The sequence below is a fragment of the Nothobranchius furzeri genome, chromosome 2 (genome assembly GCF_043380555.1).
Source record: "Nothobranchius furzeri strain GRZ-AD chromosome 2, NfurGRZ-RIMD1, whole genome shotgun sequence".
Taxonomy (NCBI): domain Eukaryota; kingdom Metazoa; phylum Chordata; class Actinopteri; order Cyprinodontiformes; family Nothobranchiidae; genus Nothobranchius; species Nothobranchius furzeri.
Window position 1 is genome coordinate 3621436 of NC_091742.1, and position 26700 is coordinate 3648135.

A 26700-nucleotide genomic window follows, 5' to 3' on the forward strand; every position below is an offset into this window, starting at 1 on the left:
GGAGATGTAGATAAACAAAATACCGTCTAAACTTAAAGCAGCGTTTGTGACATTCGGACCAGTTTACAGAATAGATGGGGGAATATTGTGGTTAAAGGATCATTGCCAATAACATGTTTATGAGGACCTGCCAAGTGGTAGAAAGACTGGATACAAAATGCATTCTCAACTTATTTAGACATTTCTTATATTTGCACCGTCACTAATGGAACGACGACTTTAAATAACTGACAGTGTGTCATCCCCTGCATGTTTAAACATTAGTACAATAATCATGGCTGAACTTATCTTTCTTTTTTGACTTTTTTAAAAGATCTGTCCACCGAGTCTGGTAACGTGCAATAAAACACCCAAGTTTGAATAAAAAAAAACACAGTGGGATGTCTGATTAGTTAACTGTGGACAAACAAAGATAAACCACCATCACTGGGGCAGCAGTGGCTCAGGTGATAGAGCGGGTTGCCTCATGATCGGAGGGTCATGGGTTTGATTCCAGCTCCCACCAGAGGTATTCTGCTGTTGTGTCCTTGGGCAAGACACTTCACCCAACTTGCCTGTGTTAGTGGTGGTCAGAGGGGCCGACGGCGCCAAATGGCAGCCTCGCCTCTGTCCGATCGCCCCAGGGTGGCTGTGGCTACAAGTAGCTTACCATCACTAGCAGTGTGTGAATGTGACAGTTCACAAAAGCATCTTTGAGTGTCCAAATAAAGCACTATATAAGTTCAATGATTATTATTATTATTACTATTATTATCGTCTTTTGCTTGTTCACACTGTTTTTCCTCTTTCTTTCTCGTCTCCTTATCTCTTTCTTTTCTTCACCTCCTGACGGCTGTCGTGTTTTCCTTGGTGACCGAGGCTGTCTCTGGTAGGGGTCATTGGATCCGTAAAGCTCCACCGTTCCCAAATTGAGTACTACCGTCTTCTGGATGTAGTCCACCACCACCAGACCGTTGCTGTTGCCAAACACCACTCTGGGAAAACGTTATGAGACAGAAACACAAATTCAAAAAGAAACTGAACCAAAATCTATTTAAAAAAGTGAACCAAGGGTACCAAAGCACAAACATTAGAGCCCTCATTATTATTCTGTTTGCAAATCTGTTGTAATTTTTCAGTGTCTTCAAATAACATTTGATCCAAAACCTACAAGCCCCACCCCCTCTAGAGCTCCATGACCCAGACGTCACAAGAGAAACACCAATCAGGGTTTAACGTGTCACAGGAGGTTGGACTTTACAAGACTGAACAGATTTTCTTTTATCTTTTAGAGATTTTACACAATTAAGGTTGATTATTTTCTTCGTCTTCGTCTTCGTCTTCGTCTTCCTCCGCTTATCCGGCTCCGGGTCGCGGGGGCAGCATCCCAATTAGGGAGCTCCAGGCCGTCCTCTCCCCGGCCTTGTCCACCAGCTCCTCCGGCAGGACCCCAAGGCGTTCCCGGACCAGATTGGAGATGTAACCTCTCCAACGTGTCCTGGGTCGACCCGGGGGCCTTCTGCCGGCAGGACATGCCCGAAACACCTCCCCGGGGAGGCGTCCAGGAGGCATCCTGACCAGATGCCCAAACCACCTCAACTGGCTCCTTTCGATCCGGAGGAGCAGCGGTTCTACTCCGAGTCCGAGTAAATCAAGAGCCTGGCCTTCTGGCTCAGCTCCCTCTTCCCCACGACAGATCGGCTCAGCGTCCGCATCACTGCAGACGCCGAACCAATCCGCCTGTCGATCTCCCGATCCCTCCTACCCTCACTCGTGAACAAGACCCCGAGATACTTAAACTCCTCCACTTGAGGTAGGACCTCTCCCCCGACCCGGAGGTGGCAAGCCACCCTTTTCTGGTCGAGAACCATGGTCTCAGATTTGGAGGTGCTGATCCTCATCCCAGCCGCTTCACATTCGGCCGCGAACCTACCCAGCAAGAGCTGAAGGTCAGAGCTGGATGAAGCTAGGAGGACCACATCATCCTCAAAAAGCAGAGACGAGATTCTCCTGCCACCAAACTCGACACACGGCTGCGTCTAGAAATTCTGTCCATAAAAGTGATGAACAGAACCGGTGACAAAGGGCAGCCCTGGCGGAGTCCAACCCTCACTGGGAACAGGTCCGACTTACTACCGGCTATGCGGACCAAACTCACGCTCCTCTGGTAAAGGGACTGAATGGCCCTTAACAGAAAGCCACCCACCCCATACTCCTGGAGCGTCCCCCACAGGGTGCCCCTGGGGACACGGTCATAAGCCTTCTCCAAATCCACAAAGCACATGTGGATTGGTTGGGCAAACTCCCATGCCCCCTCCATCACCCTTGCAAGGGTATAGAGCTGGTCCACAGTTCCACGGCCAGGACAAAAACCACATTGCTCCTCCTCTATCTGAGATTCAACTATCGATCGGACCCTCCTCTCCAGTACCTTGGCGTAGACCTTTCCAGGGAGGCTGAGGAGTGTGATCCCCCTATAGTTGGAACACACCCTCAGGTCACCCTTCTTAAAGATGGGGACCACCACCCCGGTCTGCCACTCCCTAGGAACTGCCCCCGATGACCACGCAATGTTGTAGAGACGTGTCAACCATGACAGCCCTACAACATCCATAGCCTTGAGATACCCAGGACGAACCTCATCCGCCCCCGGGGCTCCGCCGCTGTGTAGTTGTTTGACTACCTCAGCAACTTCTGCCCCCGAGATCGGACAGTCCATCCCCAGGCCTCCCAGCTCTGGTTCCTCCTCGGAATGCGCATTGGTGGGATTGAGGAGCTCCTCAAAGTATTCCTTCCACCGTCCGACTATAGCCTCAGTCGACGTCAGCAGCTCCCCATCCCCACTGTAAACAGTGTGAGCGAGTTGCTGCCTTCCTCTCCTGAGGCGCCGGACAGTTTGCCAGAACCTCTTTGGAGCCGATCGATAGTCTTTCTCCATGGCCTCACCAAACTCCTCCCACGCCCGAGATTTTGCCTCGGCAACTGCCACTGCTGCACCCCGCTTGGCTATCCGGTACCTGTCTGCTGCCTCCGGAGACCCACAGACCAGCCACGCCCTGTAGGCCTCCTTCTTCAGCCTGACGGCTCCCCGAACCTCTGGTGTCCACCAGCGGGTACGGGGGTTGCCACCACGACTGGCACCGGCCACCTTACGACCACAGCTAGCAACAGCCGCTTCGACAATCGCAGAGTGGAACAAGGCCCACTCGGACTCAATGTCCCCCACTGCTCTCGGGACGTGGTCAAAGCTCTGCCGGAGGTGGGAGTTGAAGACCGTCTTGACAGGTTCTTCTGCCAGGCGTTCCCAGCAGACCCTCACTATGCGTTTGGGTCTGCCAGGTCTACGCGGCATGTTCCCTTGCCATCTGATCCAACTCACCACCAGGTGGTGATCAGTTGACAGCTCCGCCCCTCTCTTCACTCGGGTGTCCAAAACATACGGCCGCAGGTCAGATGATACGACTACAAAATCTATCATCGACCTGTGACCTAGGCTGCCCTGGTACCAAGTGTACCGGTGGGCATCCTTATGTTCGAACATGGTGTTCGTTATGGCCAAACTGCGGCTTGCACAGAAGTCCAATAACAAAACACCGCTCGAGTTCAGATTAGGTGGGCCGTTCCTCCCAATCACGCCCCTCCAGGTCAAGCTGTCATTGCCCACGTGAGCATTGAAGTCCCCCAGCAGGACAATGGAGTCCCCTGATGGAGCACTATCTAGCACTCGTCCCAGGGACTTCAAAAAGGGTGGGTACTCTGAACTGATATTTGGCCCATAAGCACAAACAACAGTCAGGACCCATTCCCCGACCCGAAGGCGCAAGGAAGCTACCCTCTTGTCCCCCGGGGTAAACCCCAACACACAGGCAGAGAGTCTCGGGGCTAACAAAAAGCCAACCCCAGCCCTCCGCCTCTCACCCGGAGCAACTCCAGCAAAGTAGAGTGTCCAACCCCTCTCCAGGTCTCGGGTTCCAGAGCCAATGCAATGTGTCGAGGTGAGTCCAACTATATCTAGCCGGTACCGCTCAACCTCTGCCACAAGCTCCGGCTCCTTCCCCGCCAGCGAGGTGACGTTCCATGTCCCAAAAACTAGTTTTCTTGTCCGGGGATTGGACCGCCAAGGCTCCCGCCTTGGTCTGCCACCCGATTCGCATTGCACCGGACCCTTCATGTTCCTCCTGCGGGTGGTGGGTCCACAGTTGGACGAGCCCATGTATCCGGTTCGGGCTGGGCCCGGCCGGGCCCCATGGGCAAAAGCCCGGCCACCAGGTGCTCGCTCACGGGCCCCAACCCCAGGCCTGGCTCCAGGGTGGGACCCCGGTAACCCTCCGGGCCGGGTACTCCGACTCTTCGTTTTAACCGCCATGAAAGATCCTTAGAACCGTTCTTTGTCTCACCCTTCACCTAAGACCAATTTGTCATGGGAGACCCTACCAGGGGCACTAAGTGCTCCAGACAACATAGCTCCTAGGATCATTAGGGCACTCAAACTCCTCCACCACGATAAGGTGACGGTTCAAGGAGGAGCGATTCAAGGAGGATTATTTTTCCATAAAGAATTAACTGACAGCTAATGTTACACACTAACTTTGAAACTGTCAAATATTTGTAAAATCTCTTGCAAACTCATTTTACTCCCACAACTTTTTAAGCACAAATTGTGCACAGGTATTTCTGCTTTCCCTCTCACTGCTGCATGCGTTTCTCTTAAATCCCCTCAGGATGCAGAATACAACCAATGGACCCATTTTTTTCAGCCCTAGATATTATTTTCATGCATTTTAACTTAGTGTATCTCCTGTGTTAAACACTGCAGAAACATAAAAATCCACACGTATGGCAATCACAACCTCCTGCTGCTCACAGGTCTTTTTTCTTTATTACTTTTAGTTTTTGCAAATACTTTTCCTGAGTCACTTTTTAGTCCTACCTTTCATGAAAGTAACACTAAACAGTTAAACCTTTAGCTAGAGCTTTACCCTTGATATCAGTGATAGTTGAGTTAGAAACTTGACCAGTTTCAAATGCAGCCCTCTGCTGGCCAGATGCTGCACTTGACAGTTTTGTGGAGTGGGTAGATGTCCCCTGCTTTACAGCTGTTAGCTGTTATGCTAGCAGTTAGCTTTTACAGGTCGCTGATTGTTAATAAAAAGCACAAGAAGAAAAGTACGAAGTTAGCCTTTTCTGTTGGCATCATGGTGGAGCCTGGAAGTAAACGTAATGGAGTAATGTTTTGGAGGAGAAGCAAAGAGCTAAAACCAGGATGAACACCGTCATGGCATACTCTAGTTTGAGGGAGCTAAAGGAGGCTACAGAATCACGGACTAATGGTGACCTGGCTTTGTTGCTACTGAACTGGTAAGTAATATTTTTTGTGGCTTATTTAGACTCAGCTCAGTAAGTCTTAGCTCATTGTTAGCGATAGCTACATCAGGCTGCAGCAGGGTTGTTTACGACAGTTGTAATTCCACTTTCAACCAGTAGGAGCAGGAAACTGCTCTGTGTTACTTTAAGTTTTCTGTCAGCGAGTAAAAGACAGGTATAGCGTTACCATGGAGACATCAATGTTTTACTGGCAGCAGCTTTAACAATTAGCTTTCGATTTTGGTTTTCTTTATATGTAGTTTATACATCAGATTGTAGGCATTCTTTAGCTTAGCTTAGTAAAAAAAATGATATTAGAACGTTGAGAAGTTGCTGCATTTAGTTCAGATATAAAATCAGTGCTTAGTTTAGTACGTTGATATAACTATAATGTCACACAGAAATACTTTAATTTCTCTTTCAGTACTTTCAGTTGTGACTGAGGTGTGCACTTACAGACCGTAGGAGGAACTGAGCGCCAGACTTGTGATTGGCTGAGGAGGCTCTCCACTCACCCACACTGACTGGACCACCAGATCTACCTGGTAACCGGGTGACTGCTTCAAAGGAGTACTTCGTACTCTGTGAGCAAAAAGACCAAAAGAAATGAGACAGAGGTAAACGAAAAAAAAAGGGAAGCACAAGTGGTACAGCTGCAGATGTGAAGCTGGAGTCGGGCTTGAGTGGCTGCAGAGGGATGATGGGAAGGTTTTTGCTAAGAACGCTTCAGGCTCTGACTAACTCTTTACAAGTGTGCTTGAGGCTAAATGCGAGACTCTTGTGTGTTTGCGTGTGTATGAAAGTAGTCCTGCTGCGTATGAAAGTTCCTGCAAGTGCCTGTGTGTGTGTGTGTGTGTGGTGCGTGTATATGTACTTGCGTGCATGTGTACGTGTGTGTACATGTGTGCATGTGCATGAGTGTGTGCACGTGCATGTGTGTGTATGCGCGTGTGTGTGTGCGTGAGTGTGTGTGCACGTGTGTACATATGTGCACGTGCATAAATGAGTGTGTGCCTACGTGCACGTGCCTGCGCGCACGTGTATGTGTGTGTGTGTGTGTGTGTGTGTGTGTGTGTGCGTGCATGCATGCATCTCATACTTGAGGCAAGGTATGTTGCCTCCGTCAGAGTTGTTGCTGCTGGTGGAAGGGTGTGAAGGCGGGCCGCTCGTCTGGGGGAAGGCACCGGGGGTGGGATGCGCCGCCGTCTGCTCACCCCCACCACCTCCGCCATCTGGAGAGTCTGTGTCGTTCAGCTCGTACTGCATTCGCACCTCCAGTAACTGTAAACACACACAGATGTGAGCGCAATAACACTTAGGGATAAAGATTTATTAGCAAATCAATAAACTTAGGGATTGAAACCAGGATGAAAGCAGCAGTGATGATTTAACAGGCGATGGGAAAGGAATGTAAGTGTGAATGACATCTGCATACATTCACAGAGTCACTTTGATGGAATGGGTCTGTTTGATGTGTTCTGTGTGTGTGTGTGGGCAGACAGAGAGTCAAAGAGGTCCTCTAATGCTTGAATATTCCTTCAAAATCCTCCTTCAGGGTACCCCTTCGCAACCTCCACCTGCGCAAACTCCTGAGCTCATGCACAATGCTCATGAGCGCCTCTGTTTTGCATTCTGTCAGTCTCATTAGCCCCACTGATGTGTGGGAGGGAAGAATGATCAGCTTCCAATCATCTCTCTGTCCTCGTCCACCTTCACTCCTTTGCAGAAATGTTTGGCCTTGTGCAGAAAAAGCCCGTTCCTCTAGTAAGCAAGAGCCAACTACCTGCAGATTTTGAGTGCTCGCCCATGCTACCCTTGAAAGGTGGCAGAAAAATAACCTGAAAATTCAATCATCCGCTATGAATTTATGAATAATTTGGAGGTTTTAAGCATTTAGGACAAACAGTTCTGAACTCAAAGAGGGCAGCGTCGAAAGATACTGCGGCACTGCCGACACACTGCGTGACTGACAAGGAATCGCAGCTCAGTCTGCAACACCACAGCTGCTCGGGCAAGAAAACTACCAAAATACTTTAATCAAAACACGCAGTGCTTAAACGTCTCAGCTACAGAATCCGGTGATGTAGATCGTCCCTTACTTTAAGAGCTAGGAGCAAAGTCGCAGAGATTAACTGCAATTGTCTTTATTCAGCTAAATGCAGACTCCTATTAACGCCTCAGAAAGAAGAACATAATGCTGGTCTAGATTTGCTTGTTCACTGCTGTCTGTTGGCATGGCAACCATACAGATTTTGACTGGCCAGATCTGTTTGTGCGTGTGTCAGCATTTTAAGGTAGAGTGAGAAGCGATTGGTCAGAATGAATCGTGACAAAACGTCTGGTGATGGATCGTCGTCGTTGCGTTACAGCAAAGGACTAAAAAGGAGAAAAGGATGGAGGAAGTGTGTATTCTGAGTTTTTGATGTGACTCATTAGACAAATGTAAAACCGGAGACCTACCTGTACCACCTCGGTGGTTACTTCCAGCTTACTGAAGCGGTAGATGATAACGTTGGCTGACACGCCGGCCACACAGAGCATCCGGCTCTCTGGGCACCAGGTCATGATCTGAATGGCAAAGGGATCTTCGTCTGACACATCAGTGCTGCCCTTGTCTTCCTTTGACCGGTTCCTGTCAAATACCTTGGCTGTTTTTAGCTTATAGAGCACCTGGAGCATTACTGAAAGAGGAGAAAGTATCAGCTGCAGGAAAAGGGATTCATCAGACAAAGAAATCAAAGCTAAATGAAGCAGTGAATGCCGATGCTCTGGTGCATTCTTCCTAAATGTCCCTCTTTGTCTCATTTATTTTACTGTCATGCTAAGTGATTAAAAAATAAAAATGTTTGCGAGGGGAACATACTTGCAGAGGCATCCCAGAACTTCACAGTTCCATCAGCATGCCTGGAGAAACATCAGAATAAAGTTTGATTCACGCCAGTCTCAACAGCCTCTTTAAGAATTCCAATTCTCATTATTTTCTAGAATTTGGACAGGAAACAATCCAGATTAAAGGGATGTTTTGACCAGTCTGAAGTAAAATTCTGCATAAAAGTCATAAAAATCTAAGTTACCGATGAAATAATGGTAAATCCAAGCGCACATCTGACCAACACATATTGCTGCCATATTGAAAAGATTATGATCTCTAAAATCAGACCATAATCTACAGCTCCAGCAAACTGAGGGATCACGTCTGGAAGGCCTAAGGAGGTCTGAACATATTACACCAGTCCTACGTGCCTTTCATTGGCTCCCTGTTTTTTTATCGCATCAGGTTTAAGGTCATCCTGTTTGTATTTAAGGCGTTAAACTCAGGGGCTCCTAGATGTCTGTCCAGTATCATCCACCAACATGTCCCGGTGCGTTCCCTTAGGTCAGCTGACCAGAGACTACTAACTGTGCCTACAGCCTGAAGTCTCGTGGGAGTCGTGCCTTTTCAGTACTTGGACCAAGTCTCTGGAATGAGCTGCCAGCTGATGTAAAACAGGCCAAGTCATTAGAAACCTTTGAAGGAAGACTGGCGTTTGGACTTTGAAGTTGGGGGAAGTAGGCCGGATATGGACTGTGAACTTGCACTCAGGTTTTCGTATTATATTTTACATGGATTTCTTATTGTATTTTTTAATGGATTTCTTATTGTATTTTAATGGTTATATCTCTGTCCTATTGTGGTGGTTTTTATTGGTGTACAGCGCCTTGTTTGTCCATTTTGGCCATGTGAAAGCGCTCTATAAATAAAGTTGATTTGATTTGATTTGATTAAGTGTGGCCCCTGGGCCATTTTCAGACTACGAGTGATTTGTGTGGCCTTTGTATTTCGTTCTAGATTGAACCATAACAAATTTCTCATCAAAAACATCTTTTCATCGAACTTTTCATTTAATTCAATGGTAAATAGGACCAGACGCTCACAAACTACTCAGAAGCTGATTTCTAAGCAACATTTGTAAAACCAGACTAAACACAGTCATCGAAGAGACTGACCCACATTCTGTTTATGTTACTGATTATTGAGTAAAGTTTGTTTTCAAGCTCAAAATGCTTTATTTTCTTTACAACTGACCCATCAAATCCAGAGAATTCATTGAATTTATTAAAGGGACTTTACGGAGTTTTGAATTTTTATGCTCGCGATTGCCCCCTCAGGCCAAAAGCGTAACGGCAGCTTCAATAATAGGCTTGTGCACGAGTCGCGCATGCTGTACGTGCACACTCCTTAACGAAAATGACAGCTGAGACAGTCCCTTGTGTGTATGTGTGTGTGTGTGTGTGTGTGTGTGTGTGTGTGTGTGTGTGTGTGTGTGTGTGTGTGTGTGTGAGTGTGTGTGTGTGTGTGTGTGTGTGTGTGTGTGTGTGTGTGTGTGTGTGTGTGTGTGGCCCGGTGGACAGAGGACAGGAGAACACGCAGCTAATTAATTAAATAATTTGGTTCTGTACCTTTCTCTTCAGCACAGCCGACAAAGGTTTATGATGGGTCAGTCCTCCTGCATGCTCAGATCATTCCCTTCCCTTGCTTGAAAAATTGTTCCAAAATGAAAGTTGAACCCACATCTTTATCTGTGAATTCAATGCCGTTCGGCGAGTCTCAAATAAAAATTTGGGCATCTTACTGTAAAAAAATATATACCATTAATGTAAAAAATAAACTCTAAATAAACTATGTTCACATCCGGAATAAAACCCAGGTCTTCTGCACGAGAATCCAACATTTTACTAGGTGAGCTAAAGCGCCAGTGATGTTGTATCTGTAACATGTATATCCTTGATGACAGCTGAAATAACGTCAAACCAAAGAACGGTTCGGAGCAAAAATGGCTATTTTGTTGCTAATTCACAGAAAATATCTAGAAGTAAGTTCTACAGAAAGTAGCTAAGGGTCCTGAGAAATGTAGCTAGCTTTGTCACTAGGCGTTAGGAACAGCGACAAAGTGGCACTGCCTCTCTCTCTGCTGCTAAAGCTATAGATAGCAAATGCTACGGGCGATGCCTGAGCGTGAACTCGCATGAAGCGGCCTGCTCGACCCGAGCAGCTCTCTTTTTCTGTGATTTTACAGAAAAGCAGGCAATCACAGTAAAAATGCCAGGGCTCATTCTACAGGACCAGGGCATTGCAGGAGAATGTATGAAGAAGACATTTATTATTTCTATACATGTTTTGGCTGTCAAACTTCCATAATGCCCCTTTTAAAGTAAAAGTACAAACATTCTCGATGTTAGCTTTTTTTTTTAAACTGATACCCAATTTTATGTAACTGTCTTAATGTAGTCCCAAGTCTAAACCTGCTCCTGGAAATCCTTCGTGTTACTTCTTACTTTTCATTAGCAGTCGACATGATTATTGAGCTCACCAGGAATGGTTGGTATCATTATTGGGCAATTTTATTCACTTTTGCACACAAAATGCTAGTTTCTGCTCATGTCCATTGTTTACACTAAGCTAAAGCAGATGGACTGTTGCCAGACCAGGAGAATTACTGTGCTGGTTACAAAATGTTGTTTTCTCACTTATCTAACTCTGGATAAATAGACAAAAGTTCAATTAGGGATGGAACATCCCTTTAATTTAGGTTAGTAACAGGAAAAGTGACTTATTTACTGTAATTTGTCTCCAACAGCAGTTGAATCTCATTCTCCCCAATGTGTACATTAGTTTGAAATGTCTTTTTTTTTCATTTTCTGTATATGACAGTTACGGTAAAACATTTATAAAGATCTTCAGATAAGAAAAGCATCGGTGTGCTTTTGTTTTAGTTGTTTGGGTGATGGTGGGAGAATAGTTAAGTGCCCGGCCCGTAACTGGAGGGTAGGAATTTAGTGCCCCACTCAGTCTGTCGCTGTCGTCATGTCCTTGGGCAAGACACCTAACCCACCTTGTCTGCTGGTGGTGGTCAGAAGGGCCGGTGGTGCCTGTGCTCGGCAGCCTCGCCTCTGGGCAGCTGTAGCTACAACGCAGCTCCCCTCCAGCGTGTGTGTGTGTGTGTGTGTGTGTGTGTGTGTGTGTGTGTGTGTGTGTGTGTGTGTGTGTGTGTGTGTGTGTGTGTGTGAGTGAATGGGTGACTGACTGGTTCGCTGTAAAGCGCCTTGAAGGGTTGTAGAACTCTAAATGGTGCTATATGAATACAGACCATTCACCATTGTCTAGCTACACATAGCTACATGCCATGAGGACAGCGTACGGTCACTACAGGGGGCAAATTTCTACTTCACAAGTTGTGCCAAAAGTTTTTCCTCCGATCTATTATATTCTGACTTTTTGAGAGAGAAGAGAAGTAGCTGAAGAGTTTGGAGTATAATATGTGTGTGGTATGTAAAAGTTGTGTCATTAAAGTGACAGTGTGTCGTTTCCCTGGCGATAGGGGGCAGTACATACCTAAATCATCGCAAGCAAACATTATTTTTGTGTTCGAGTAAGACCTTACCATTAGATGGCCATTAGGGTCACAAATCCCTGGGAGTGCAACCTCCAGCAAAATAACAAACACATCCGATTCCCTTTCATCACTGGTAATGAGTGAAGAGGTGAATGAGTAAAACGACAACATTTATTATTGGTAAAAGTTTTGTAACCATTTATTACAAATCAGTAAATGTGTTCCGTAGAAGGAAACATGGCATCCAATATGGTGTCGCCCAGAGACTTACACCCGCTCCCATGTATTTTAGACCTGATTTTTATGGTTATATGTTATGAAACCGCCAATATTCTCAACAACTGGGCATCTTTTAATTCATTTACAACAATATTTCGATGGATATTTCAAGAGATTAATGGTAAAGACTACACATTGTCACTTTAAAAGACTGAAAACCGATACAGATATTTTCCAGTTTTACATTTTAATGGTGATATCAGCCAATATTAATGATGGACCGATAATATCCAACATTCCTTGTGTAATTCCTTTCAATAAACAAAATATCTTTCTAATAAATGTTCAAATCTTCAATGCATTATTGAGCAGGCAGAAAAATATAAAAGTTGTTTCAACTCAGCTATTTTGTCTTGAATATGTTGATGACGCTCTTATCTGTAAACAAGTTTCCCCATCAATCCAATTTTTTATTTAGTTCAGCAAACACAAATGAAACTAAACCAGGCTTCGTAGCTAAAGTGAATATTTAAATTTTAAAAATGCCATGCAGTTATTCCCCCGTTTCTTTTAGATATTTCCTATTTTTTTGTTGCCAATTCAGCTGAAAGAACAAGCAGCAAACTATTCTGCAGGCTCAAAAGAGACAGAAACCTGGACAGAATAGTAATAGTGTTTAGAATGAAGAGAGAGGAGCAGGCGCTTCTTCCTGCCATACCTATAATTCAATGTCACCTCTTCAGTGAATGTGTGCTGCCATAAAACCTCTGCATCGCCCTTTGTTGACAGGTCATCGCAGAATAATAAACATAAATGTGACGCAAAGTGCACAAGCTTTGATTATGTTTAAAACGAGGATAAAAAAATGCTTTATTGCTGAGGTGAGCTGACGGACCAGCAGAGGTGAAAGTTACTGCAGCAGAATGATAACAATAAAACTAATGAAATTCAGTCATTGTCTCACCCAGTTATGATGATCTCTGAGTAGCTTTGTGTGCCTTGACCCCAGTTTCCACCACTAATCGGCCATTCCTGGATGCAGAGGACACACACACACACACACACACACACACACACACACACACACACACACACACACACACACACACACACACACACACACACACACACACACACACACACACACACACACACACACACACACACACACACACACTTGTAAGGTTTATACAGTATGAACGGTTACATTAAAAAAGTCGGTTTAAACACACCAATATAAAGAGATGGTCTGAGTGTACAAAGGAAACCATGCAGCACTTCTTCGTTTATGTCCCAGTGTGCCCTGCTATCGTACATAATGCCTCCCAGTGAGAGCGCTCGAGTGTGTGCATGTTAGTGGGGGGCTGGATCTGAAGATGTCGACACATACAAAGGTCACCAGGATGACTCACGGTGATCTTCATATGAGAATGCCCCCCCACAGCTTAGTGAGGCTGTTGCTCGGTAAGAAAGAATTTTTAAAATAGGAGCAGCTCGGCTGCCAGTTTGGGTCAGAGCACGCTGACATTTCCAACAGAAAGCAGAACAAGGCGACAAGGAAGAGAACAGAAGCATACATAATGGCTTAAGGAGCGGGGGGGGGGGGGGGGGGGGGTCTGTCCGGGATGATACAGGCAAAGCGGAAAAGGATGAGAGGGGAAAGGAAGTGTGAGGAGGGAGGGAAAGATCACTGGGTATGGCATTCTTACACACAGTTCACTAGCTTCATAAAAACACCGACATGCTTTGTTTTTATTGCTAAAAGATGAGCTTTCTTTAATCATGCCCTCATAAGTCCTGGTTTAATGATAAACATATTTGTTGGCTGATTGTTCAGTGAAAGTGCTAACCAGGTAACGTATTATAAATGGAATGCAGCCCTTGTTGATACACCACTCTGTCAAGTATGTTGTCTGTCGTGAAACGTTCAATAATACAAATCCAAAAAAGATAAATGAACAGTATTATTATTTCTTATTATTTGTGTGTTTCCTTCTCAGTGGCCTAGTGGTACGCCCTGGGATGGGGAGATCAGAGTTCAAATCCATTATCACCCCATGCCTCCCCGCTAGACACAGCTTTAAGGGGTTGGGCTGGGGAAAGGTTAAAACAACAAATAGTTCCCGAGCGCAGCCACTGCTACAGCTCACCACTACCCACGGGGATGGGTCAAATGGGGAGATGTAATTTGACCAGTGTGATGAAGACTAATGGGACTTTTACTTTATTTCTTTAGATTAGCCAGAGGGTAAGCTAACAACAATATGAAACTGAGGCCTGGTTGAGTAAGAATCGATTCTCCCAACGGTTGCAGACTTAGCAAAACTGACAAAAAGGGACACATGTATGTTTTTGTGCATCAAAGCAAGTTACTTAAACTTTTTACCAGGGAGGTGAAACAGGCCCATTTACTATACTTATAGCAAATGGCCCGTTTTTCTATAGCGCTTTCTTATGGTTCTACAACCCCCCAAAGCACTGCACAATGACAACCAGTCATCCACGACAGTCCACAGTCATCTGTAAGATTTCGATTTAAACTATTTTTCAGGGCACAAATAAAAAATCGTAGTATTTTCTCAATGTCTAGAATGAAACTGAACAACATTTAAGGAAAAAGTTAAATATTTCATAAGTTTCCTTCTAGTATTTCATAACATTGTTCAACATCTTATTTTTTACCAATATGTAAAACTCAGGTCAACTTTATTTATGTAGTACTTTACAACAGCATAAAGCTGGCCAAAGTGCTTAACAAGCCAAAACGAACAGAAGTTTTCTATAATGTTAAAAATAGGATAGAAGTTAATAAAAAGTAAAAACCTGACAAAAAAACCCTAACAAATCAAACCGGCATGAAAGCTACTAAAACAGATGCATTCTCAAACTGAATTAAAAGCAACTGAGATACAAACTTAAATACAAACTTAGTCTAACTTTTCATTTCCGATAATAATTCCGGGGTTTCCTTTCACAAAAAAGGGAACAACTCATTTTAGACAACATCACATATCTCTTATTGTGCATAATTAAATTTTAGTTCAGCCAGTTGTGCCAAAAAACCCAAGATAACTTAAAAACTAGACTTTGAATCTGCCTAATTTGACATGTTGAGTGAGAGGAAAAGCAGCTGGATAATAAGAGTATGGTATGTAAAGATCATCTCAAATAAAAGAGTAACAATTTACAATATATTTTAATTCTAACATTAGCCGATAAAATCAAATTTTTGACCTCTTTAGCTATTTAGTATCTTCCAAAGTATGCAAAAGGTCTCCAGCAGTGTAAAATCACTTATCAGATGTGTTTAACTTTAAGAAAAGTCTAACTTTTCCAAAACCACTTTTCTAATTTCTCTCCAAATCATTCTTATACTAAAAAGGTCCCATACAAGAATGTATCTGATGTTTTTCATTCTTCATTGAAAATAAAAAGAAATGCAAACCTCCATAGTGGCAGAACGGTCAAAATAAAGTAAAAACATGTGGTATTGAAACACAAATCCTGATCGTACCTTTTTGCTGTAGCCCTGTCGTTTCTGCCGCGAGCCAACAGAGTAAAGTGCAGGTATGAGGTCCACAGGGCAGTCGGCAAAGTACTCACAGCAGGTAACGGGGGACTCGTGGATGGTCAGGGGGTACGGGTTCTCGAATATGGGGTAACTGGTAACAAGACAGCACAGACACTTATTACACAAGTAGTTTATTTTAAATAACTTATAAATTAGGGATGTGTATTGGTGAAATTCAGGCGATACGATAGGCATCACGATACAGGGGGGATGATACGATATATCATGATATACGGAGATACATTCAGCCAGACGATATTAGCGACTTTGTTAGACTGAATTTATTGTAGGAAAATTCAAAAAACAGTCCAAACTGATACGCAACGTGTTTAACATGAGGTATCTGAAACCATAATAAAGAGATTTACATTTTAGCGGTGGAAACAAAACCCATTGCACACTGCTGCCACCTGGTGGTCAGTGTTTGAGTTGCACCAATAGAAAAGAAAATAATCACATGTTTCAACACATTCTCACTCCCAGCGCGTCAAAGACAAATGCTTGGTCAGCCACCCTCCGCGTCAGACCCCTGACGCCAAAAGTGTTAGCTAGCAAGATGGTTAAGATTAGGATGGGGGTGAGGGGAAGGTTAAATAAGAGGATAAGGTTAGGGTGAGGCACAATGAGCTTGTTTGGTGCCGCATCAGCGGACATCCCATCGCGTCAGTTTTACGCTGCAGTGGGATCTGCAGTCAGAAAAGGGAAAAACCCCTTTTCGCACATAAGTAACGAAAAAGGGCACTTTTGGCGTCAAAGGTCTGACGCGGAAGGTGGCTGACCAAGCGTTTGTTTTTGACGCGCTGGGAGTGAGAATGTGTTGCATGTTTGCATGTAAATTCTTCCAAAAATTCAAAACTTGGCTTTTGCAAATCGATTTATTATCGCAGGAAAAAAATATTGCGATATATTGCCATATAAATATTTTCTTACATCCCTAAAACAAATATAAAACTAAATAGTTGACTTATTTAACACCCCTCACCCAAAAAAAGACTCACCCATTTTGTGCAAGGTCGATCACCACTAAATCTTTTTCTAAAAGGACCACCACAGCGTAAGGCTCCTGAAAATCTGCAAAACCAAAAAAAAAAAAACCAAGACATCACACTTATCCTTAACTCAACAAAACACAATGTAGGACTTGTGTTTTCCATGGATAATCCGTTTTATGGGATTAGGGGAGATTTACCTTTTAGGCAATGTTTCAATCAGATTATTTTTGCCCACACTCTTTTTTTCTTTTTTCTTTTTTATAAACTCCAATTAAAACATTACTACAGAAGATGATTAGAGCCACAAAAGAAACCAAAAGAAAACAAAAAAAAATTCAGATTTTTTTTTTCAGAAGTCAAAAAGTCGGAATTCTGAGGGGAAAACGTCTGAAATATTTCTCTTTTTTTCCAGTGGCACTAACCCTCTTCCTTATTTACAACTGATGTGGTGAATTAATACAATTTATTCAGCCATTGGAAGATTTTCTTCATTTGTAACATTTAAAAGAAACCATGTTGTCTTTGTTATGAGAAATATTATCTCATACACTTCCAGTTATCAACTGCATTATGAAACCATGCTTGTCATTTACACACTTAGGATTCTGCAGCAACACACAATTATTGATTTTCATCCTTTTCTACAGACAAATGATGATTTAAGCCCAAACCATCAGCCAGACACACGTTGTGGAATAATCCAAACCCCGTTATGTCCGATACCAGATGAAAGCCAGTGACTTTCTGTAGTCATCACTGTTACATAATTTACTAATCCTTCCTCAAACTGTACATGTGCCACATTACACAGCAGCAGAGATTACTGACGGGATTACATGCATTCAGGACCCCATGCGTTCAGCGACAGTTGGACTTGTTTTGGCTGTCGACTCACCAAAGCAGGAAATAAGGTAATCATTTTATTTTCAGACAGAAGCTTATTATGTGCAGACGCATCAAATGAAAATATAATAAGATGTTCCGTACACCGGTTAATGAAACTGAAAGGTAGAACCCATCCCCTTGGGAAATTTATCACAAACAAGCGCCACCACAAAAGCAAGTAGTCCTGCATAATTAAAAACCAGCAAAGTGTTTCTTTAAAGTTATTAATTGTGTGTATCTTTGAGTCTAAAATGAAACAAAGGTGTCTCTCCAAGTGCAGTCTGAGAAACTAACAAATGCAGACCAAAACAGAAGTGTTCTTACCGTTAGGATATGGTGTCTCACATAAAGTGAGAAAGTCTACTATTGGATAATCCATCTCCAGTACAGCAACACTCTTTCCATGCATAACAGTCAGACAAGGCCGCCGACCCACTGTATCATAGGACAAACCCCCAGAGAAGATTATGAAAGGGTCCCTGGAAAAATACACAAAAAACATTTAGTTTCACCAACTCTTGAAAATGATGATTGGGGCAACAATACTCACATGCTGTTTACCATGACGAATACTAACTTTTAAGATTGCCATGTACAGAAAGAATGAGTAAAACGTTTGAGTGTTTCATTTTAAACATGCTGTCTATACACATTCTGGTTCCAAATACTGAGGAATGGTAGTTCCTTCTTGTATTAATACCCTTTGATCCATAAAGGAGTTTGGGAGAAATTTGTGGGGTGTTGTTCATCCACCCACCACTTGAGGATGGAATCCAATCACATTCAATGTCTGAGGAGTTTCCTGGACAAGGATCCAAAAATTTTACGTTTGTTCCCAGGACAGTGATCATTTTAGCCTTATTGCATGCTGCCTTGTCGTCATCATCATCATCATCATCATCATCATCATCATCATCACCCAAACTGGTCTTGAATGGTTGAGAGGAGTTCCACTAGGAGGATGTTTAGGTGCTGTACATTAGTCAGGGCTGAATCCATAAATCCCACACAGACGGTCTCAGGATGATTTACTGTTGGTGTCATGGCCCCAGTGTTTACTTTTTACTGTTTACTTTTATGAGCACTAGGACCTCCTTGACCGTGCTTACTTCCTGGTGTCCAGCGCTCTTCACCAATAGGAGAAAACGCAAGAAAAGGGTGGCTCCAACGATTTGATCATTCCTGGCCTACCTCCCAACACCACGACGATGGTTAGTGACGTAACCAAGATCCTCTGCTCCTTCCCCAGCACAGCTGAATGTATTTGGACTGATTAGTATTTCCTGCTCTCACACCTGCCTGCTGCCAGTCCTAAGCAAGATCTGCTCTGGGGCTCCAAAACCACAGGAAATGGTCTTGCTGCTGCTGGACTATCGCAGATGACTCAAAGCCTTTTCACAAATGCAGACTAAACCACTTTTTGATATTAGGTATATTTTCATCATAAATGGGGTTTTAAAAGAATGATACAACTAGTTTTGGTCACAGCTGTAACCCTAACCCTAACCCAACATCCACCGTAATAAGATAAGTACAAAGAAAAGATTTGATTGATTAACAATCCTACTGTTTGAGTTTAGGTTCGTACTGTACATGAGAAATAACATGAGGACTTTACCCATTTCTAGTTGTTTTATATTCCACCTTAAGAATGGGTTTACACGACTCTGGCTTTTTTCCATCCTTGGGCTGTTTTCCTAAAATAGAACAAACAGAAGTTACTTTACGTTGCCATTTCATTCCTCCTTCTCCTCCTCTCTCCTCGTTTCTCCTGTCAACTAATTTTTCCCCAGAAGCAACACTTAAAATGCTGAGCTGAACAGCAGCCAAAACACTGACGGAAACCTTTTTTTGTGTGTGTCTTTGTTAGACGAGAAAGTCAAACGCAGAGGCAGAAATTTGTGCAAAGGATGTGTCATGGGTTGTTGATTCACAAAATAAATCCATTCCAACCTTGGGCAGTCTCAGCATAAAAATGGGTATTTTTATAATTTGGTAGCAGGGTAAAAGGTCAAAAAGTGCCAAGAAGGGACCTCCTGCAGGTTGTACATTTAATTCGTATAATAAAAAATGACTTTTAATGACCATGTCCCAATAATAGATATAAAAAAAGACAATTAAAAGATGACTTAAAGGCCTTACTTAAATCTTGTCAAAGGAATTTACATAATTGCCCATTAAATACTAAAGTAATTATGTATGCAGCGGTGGGGGAAACAACTAATTAAAAAGCCTGTGTGGTAAAATCCTCCCTGCACACAAAAACAGCTTGAAAACTACAAGTTTTTTCTATTTTCTTTTAATTACATTCCTTGTTTCTCGGTTTTTTTTACTTCCCCACTCTTAAACTCCCCCGTCCTGTTCCCACACAACCTGTCCATTTCTCTACGTCCGTTATCTACGAACTGTCAAAATATCCCGGGAGGTGGGTGTGCAGAGGGACCAGAGAAGTATGGATTAAATATGTCTTCAGAGGAGCAGACTTGCTTTCAGAGAGAGAGAGAGAAAAAAGAGCATCAGCAATAAAGTACGTGCATGCAAGCAAAAGGTAAAGCAAACAGAGGCGGAACATAATTGAACTGACAATACTCCTCTAACTGAACCAACAGGGGGTTTATGTGGAGGGAGTCATGAGGGATGATTTTAGAGATAGTCTGTCTAATGAGGACAGAAGACATGACTAACCGTGTAGAAACAGTGGGAGTGTTTATCTTAAAACATGATGCATTAACCTTTGTCAGACAAAAGATATATTTATATATAATCAAATAAGTTTGATGCAAATATGCTTCTAAACTGAAAACTTATTTTCTTTTATTTACAAAACCGAGTCCGTGTCAAAATATACCAATTTTTTAAAGGTATTGAACATTTGTTTCATCTCATTTGAGCCATTTCCAGGAAGTAAAAGTGAGCCACATCACAAGCCCTTTTTAGAGGATGCATCATGCCAGCAAATCAGAGTAACACTGCCGCCACAGTGTGTCTTATGAGCGCTGTAGCGGTATGGAGATGCGGGAATTTTGCTGCATTCCTGCCGCCACGCTTGGTAGTAATATTCCCACATCGCCTGCCCTAATAAAAAGCAAGTTATGTCCGAGATAAACGGAAGTCTGCGGCAGCGCAGAGATCGCCCTCATACCCCCTTTATACTGCCATCGTGTAATTCTTTTGTAAAAAGGACACTATTGCGCCATATTACGGTCTGACCACTTATAAACAACCTTAGGCTCCCTGATGCCGTCTCGGCATTTGGTGGCATTGTTTTCTAGAAGAGGCTACAGCTGTGCTTCAGATGGCAGCTTTTGGAGTCTTATGTGTGGATATTTGGACACCTTGACCTCGGTTTGGATAACAGCAACGTAACTCCACCACTGACTTGCAACGTTGATGTTTAGTCTCCACAAATAACACACGTTTGATGGAGTTTTGCCGTGTGGTGGAGTTGCTAACACTAACGTTAGCTTCTACCAGCTCAGATGTTCTCGGCTGTTTCCTGGACGCTAAACCAACAACAGCCATCCCTGTTGCGAGTTAAGATGGGTGAGTCCATGAATGTTAAGTGACAGTGTGATGTAGATCTGTCAGGATTTTCAAATCCAAGAGTTTCACGTCTATTTTCTAACAGAAGCCAATGCAGGAGATAGATGTAGGAGACTATTTTCATGTTCAGGCTGCATGAAAAACTCATAAAACTCATAATCAGAAATAAGATTTTAAAAAATGGGTTTTCCATGAACCACCCTTTTAAGTACTGATTATTCAGCTGAGAATCTGATACATGAAAAATGAAAGCAGATGTATGCATCATCGCACCAGAACTCTGGAACTTTCATAAACATCTGTATTCACACAGATGATTCAACTCAGAGAAGAATAGTGACTGGATAGATAGATGTGAAGTTGAAGTTCTTTTTTTTTTCTACATGCCTTGTGTGTGTGTGTGTGTGTGTGTGTGTGTGTGTGTGTGTGTGTGTGCGTGCGTGTGTGTGTGTGTGTGTGTGTGTGTGAGCTGACCTCCTTACCATGTGGCGTGATTGTCTGGACTGGCTTGCCTTGACCCCTGATGTTCCATATGGTCAGAGTTCCATCTGAGTGACTGCAAATAAACTGCTTGCCCTCATGATGCCAGGCAACTGAGTGGATAGCCTAAGAAATGACAGCCAGCAGAGGGGTGGAGGGAAAGTGGGGAAACAGTAGTTCAGCAGAATAAAACAAAATGTTCCACCATGTCCCTTATGCTGTGTGTTGCAATACAACCATATGGTTCATGATGCCTTTAAGCGGTTAAATAAACTGCGACTGTATGTTCACAGATAGTTACGCTGAGGTAAAGGAGTTCACCAACTTTAGAGAAAAGAACATATAATAATTTTCCATCCATCATGACAGAATCTGATATAGAATTCTGCATTTGTTTGAATTAAATTTACCTTTTATGTACCTAAAGGCCTACAGGTGATTTTTCAAATAACCAGTAAAATGTTTGCGAGTGCTGTGTTTAAAATCACAGAGCTGAGCTTCAGACAGCAGATTCTGGAGTCTTATTTCTTAATATTTGTACATCTCAACCTGGATTGGATAACAGGAATGTGACTACCACTGACGTGCGACATAAATGTTATCTTCACAAATAACACAAGTTTGAAGGGGTTCTGGTGTGTGGTGAAGTTGCTAAGCTAACGGTTAGCTTGTGCATCTGAATCTCGGATATTAAAACCACAACAGCCTTCCCCATCATGAGGCAAGACCGGTGAGTCCATGAATCCTAATTCACTGTGTGACGTAGACCTTTGAGGATTTTCAAATCCAAAATATTCATCGTCTATATTCTATCAGAAGTTCATGCAGGAGATAGGTGTAGGAGACTATTTTTATGTTCAGCTTGCATGAAAAACTCAGAGTGACTGATTATAATTATTAAAAGGTAATTTTCAGTCAACCACTCATTTAAAGACCAGCAAAAGCAGCTCTAGCACCAGCTCTAGTCCAGCGGTGAAACCTGATATGCTGTCGGCATCAAATCATCCCCCTGAAATTTTTAGACCAACCAATTAAATTTCTAAGTTACATGATTTATTAATCTTAACTGAAATATTTAAACTGGTTATCATTGGCACCTCTTTGCACAGTTAATGATTCAATGAATGCTTTGCAATCTTTTAGCCAAGTTTTTTTTGGCTCACCAAGTTTTCTCATCCCTTGTTCATAAATATTCTTTGCATAGCAATAATTAGGCATGATGAATCATGGTTTTGGAGACATTTGAAGAAAGCGGTGGCGGCGTGGTAAACATAGTGAGTAAGGTCAGGTGATGCCAAGAAGGACTGACAGTTTCTCATATATATTTGCAGTGAGTGACTCATTAGCGCTGAATGCCAAGCGGCATTGATGTATTTATGTAGGTGTTCTGATTGAAGCGCAAAGAAATTTTCCATTTTGAAAAATGTATTTGTGTCCTACACTGTTGAAATGAGGACAATTGCCCATGACTGAGGAAAATGGATCATACATTTGATTTAAGGGCAATTTAACTCCAACGTCTACACTGGACACAACAGAAAATATAGATGCTGTTCACATTCCAATCATTTTTTATTTATTTTGCACACATTTTTAAAAAAGGAAACCTTGTCCCATAAATATAGGAGTTCCAGCTAAAGGTACTTAAAAATGTGTCTTCTTTGGGCTTTCAATTAGAGGCCGACCGATATATTCAATTTTTTCTATATCGGACGAAATTATTCTTAAAAGCCGATAAAAGAAAAAAAAAATCAGGTACCTGTGTGGCCAACTGCCACCACTACTAGACTGAAGAAAGGACCCGAAGCACCCCAACACACCGGTTATTTTTTTATCTTATGAGTTTATTTTATATTTGAAGTTCAATGAATATTAAGAGATTTACTGACTTATTTCATTTATATTGCACACAGTGAGTTCTGAGTTTGAGTTTATGTTTATGCATTTAGCAGACGCTTTTGTCCAAAGTGACTTACAAGTGATAATCGGCATGTTGCCCTTGAGGCTAACAACAACAATAACAACAACAACTTGACATCAATCATGGAGAGGAGGGAACAAGGAGTGGACGGTAGAGGGGGGGGGGGGGGGGGGGGGTGCAGGGAGGGTGCTAGTTAAGAAGATGCTATCTGAGGAGCAGGGTCTTCAGGAGTTTCTTGAAAATTGAAAAGGAAGCCCCTGTTCTGGTAGTGCTTGGAAGGTCATTCCACATTTGTGGAACGATGCATGAGAAGAGTCTGGATTGTCCTGAGCGTGGTGTAGGCACTGCTAGCCGACGATCCTGTGATGACCGGAGCGGCCGGGCCGAGACGTAAGCCTTTGCAAGAGGATTCAGGTAGATGGGAGCCGTACCATCTCGGACTTTGGATGCTAGTGTTAGCAATTTGAATTTGATGCGTGCTGCTAGCGGTAGCCAGTTTAGTTGTCTTTCACAATCAATGTGCTGCTAAAAACGTATATTGGCCTTAATAATCAGCTTTAGATATCGGCCATCGGCAACACAATTCTTTAAAAATCGATGTCGGCATTGGCCTTAAAACAACTCGTATCAGTCGGCCTCTATTTTCAATTCTAAGCACTCCAAGAAATACAACCTGAAGTATAATGGACAGAAGATTACAGGTGGACAATCTAACGTCCTGTAGACAGATACCAAGATGTTTGAAAGACTTGATCTGTGGATATTGAAAACAATAGTTATCAGTAAAATTCTTTGAGTCACGCAACAGTGTTATGATAACGACACCCCAGATGGAGTTTTAAAAATATGTCAGTGCATTGTTCACGATGACAGCCCCAACAGGCAGCAATACACTCAACTTAATTGGAAAATGAGCGGGGTAATTAAAGCACATGGCTCTCATCATATCAAACAATACCAATTAAAAAGACAAATTTCATGATTTATCACATTAGGTCTCTTTCCACAGATCGGTCTTTGGGGAGGAGAGAATTCAATCAACATCCATTACAGTCACACGAGAGCACCTTGCCTTAGCGTCACATACGGTCAGCAAAGAGAATCACAAACACACTGATTAAGATCGCAGTAGGAGACCAAATGTAACACATAACCAAGCGTGTCACGGCCTGAGTTTCAGTATCGTCTGGCAGCGTTGTGTCACGCTGGGACCCCAAACGGCCCTCCAGTGCTACGCACACAAACACACACAGCATGTTCCCATCACTCCAAAGGACACTATGCTGACATGCACTCTAAAACAAGGGAGAGCAGACTTCTTTTAGAGCCAGTATCTCACAGTCAGTAACTCACTAGGCTGGGATTGCTGGGATTCGTGATTTTCCTGTGTGTGTTGAAGGACTTTGCTAATGTATTTGAGCCAGTGTATCTGAGCTCACTGGTTTAAAAGCCTCCTTATAATGACATCAGACTAGGTCTTAACAGCTTCTGCAATTCATGGGCAAAACTCAGTAGATAACATCACCCGGCTGAGCTTTCAGTGACCCACCTTCCATGATTCCAGCAATGTTCCCTCAGGACAGCCAATCTGCAGGGACATTTGTAGGATAGACCACCTTGCAGCCTCAATCCAGGTAGATGTGTTTTGAGTGGAGAGATATGTACTTTGAGTCTGAAGCTGACCAGCTCAGTGACCTAGTGGTACGAGTGTCTTCCCTGAGATAAAGAGATCGTGGGTTTAAATCCGATCATACCGAAGACTCTTAAAAATAGGATCCAAGGCCTCTCCGCTCGACACTTGGAGGAGGGCCTAGGAAAATGCAACGGTTCGGTGAGATTGTGAACCGGATGGTCCAATGGTTATTTTCAGTCTGCAGGTTTTCAGACAAATGCGAGAGAACCAGTTTTTAAATTATTTGTTTTTTTTTGTTGTTGTTTTTTTTATCTCCTTGATATGTTTATAGCTACACTGTGTTAGAATGTTGTTAAGTGGCATGAAAAAACAGCTTTAAACATTCAAACTTTATTTTATTTTATATTTTTTTTATTCTTTTTTTTCTCTTATTTTTTCCCTTTTTTTCTTTTTATTCAAACTTTTAAAGTCATAGTGTTATTAAATCCTCCTGCAATGTACACACACACACACACACACACACACACACACACACACAACAGAAGACCATCTACATAAAAAAAAAGAACAACACATGGAGGTGAAATGTCACCATCGAGTCCTGCTGAACAGTCCAGTTTTGCTTTAGATTGTGAAATCCATTTCGAATCTTTGCTTCAGTTGCTTTTGTTTCATAAGCAGCAAAAGAAAATCTTGTTTCTAAGCTAAAAAGATGATTCACCATCACATCTCATGACCGCAGTAAGAAAAGAGGCTTAGCTAATGTTTATTTCAAAGCACAGAAATACAGAACGCTTTGGACGTGACAAAAAGTATTTTGTTTTAGGAGTGAACTTCTGATTTGAGATGAAAGTTTTGAGATCTCACAGAAAAAATGAATACTTAATAATGATCCTCACTTAGAGGCACAGATGGAAATCTCAGATGTTTGGTGCTTTCATTTTTACTGACTAGCATGTACGTTCTGATTTATTTTTTATTACTTCTTGGCCAAATATGAACTGACAGCTGAATTTCTGGCAAATGAAACTTTCAAAGTCTTGCATAAGAGTAGGTAAAAATCACGGTTTGGATAACTACACCAACAACATAGGTAGATGAAATCTGGCCATCTTATGAAGAATATGCTGAGTCCTTCTGATTTGCCAAATGACCAATCAGCTTTGATGAGACTTCTATCAGGCTTATCAGAGACGACTAAAGAGAAAAGAATATGGATTTAATCTTCACATTAAACCAGCTGGGAGGGATTCACAGCATGATGCAGTTATTTTAGGCAGACATCGTCTCCAGCTTAAAGAAAACCAAAAATAATTCCAGAATAAAGCATTTTAAGGATTTCATGTTCATACAGTTGGGTTCACAAAAACTTTGTCCTAGAATGAACAAGAATTTTTAATGAATATCAGAAAGAAACATAGAATTAATGAGACCACTGACAGTGGAGACTAAAAGAAAAAATGCAAAAAATTAAATTAAATTAAAAAGGCATTTCAGAAGAGAGTCAACTGTTTGTTTAATCACGGTGCAGAATTAATTGGTGAATTTCAACAACAAGCCCATTAAAAGGCTTGAAAAATAAAGTCTATGCATCCAGTAAGAGTGTAACAGCCACCAGGAGACCCACTCGGAGCAAAGAGGAAGAGTGAATAAAGATCTGGCTGCAACATAAACCTTTCATCAGAGCCAAACTCAGCCCAAGGTGTTGAGTCAGACGGGGCAGATTGAAGCCGGGTCAG

The 26700-nt window shown here is 42.7% G+C and overlaps 1 protein-coding gene across 3 annotated transcripts in view; it reads right to left on the reverse strand.

Moving 5' to 3' along the window:
- Positions 1 to 26700, reverse strand: part of stxbp5a (syntaxin binding protein 5a (tomosyn)) — a 136011-nt gene that overhangs the window by 14168 nt on the left and 95143 nt on the right. For all 3 annotated transcript variants that reach the window (XM_054747924.2, XM_070542816.1, XM_070542813.1), the window contains exons 8-18: positions 21410 to 21533; positions 19003 to 19081; positions 17709 to 17863; positions 16506 to 16578; positions 15451 to 15598; positions 12901 to 12968; positions 8207 to 8247; positions 7804 to 8024; positions 6443 to 6624; positions 5800 to 5925; positions 823 to 974 (exon numbers count right to left, since the gene is read on the reverse strand). In XM_054747924.2, coding sequence (XP_054603899.2) covers positions 823 to 974; positions 5800 to 5925; positions 6443 to 6624; positions 7804 to 8024; positions 8207 to 8247; positions 12901 to 12968; positions 15451 to 15598; positions 16506 to 16578; positions 17709 to 17863; positions 19003 to 19081; positions 21410 to 21533 — 1369 coding nt within the window. The remainder of the gene's footprint in view (positions 1 to 822; positions 975 to 5799; positions 5926 to 6442; positions 6625 to 7803; positions 8025 to 8206; positions 8248 to 12900; positions 12969 to 15450; positions 15599 to 16505; positions 16579 to 17708; positions 17864 to 19002; positions 19082 to 21409; positions 21534 to 26700) is intronic.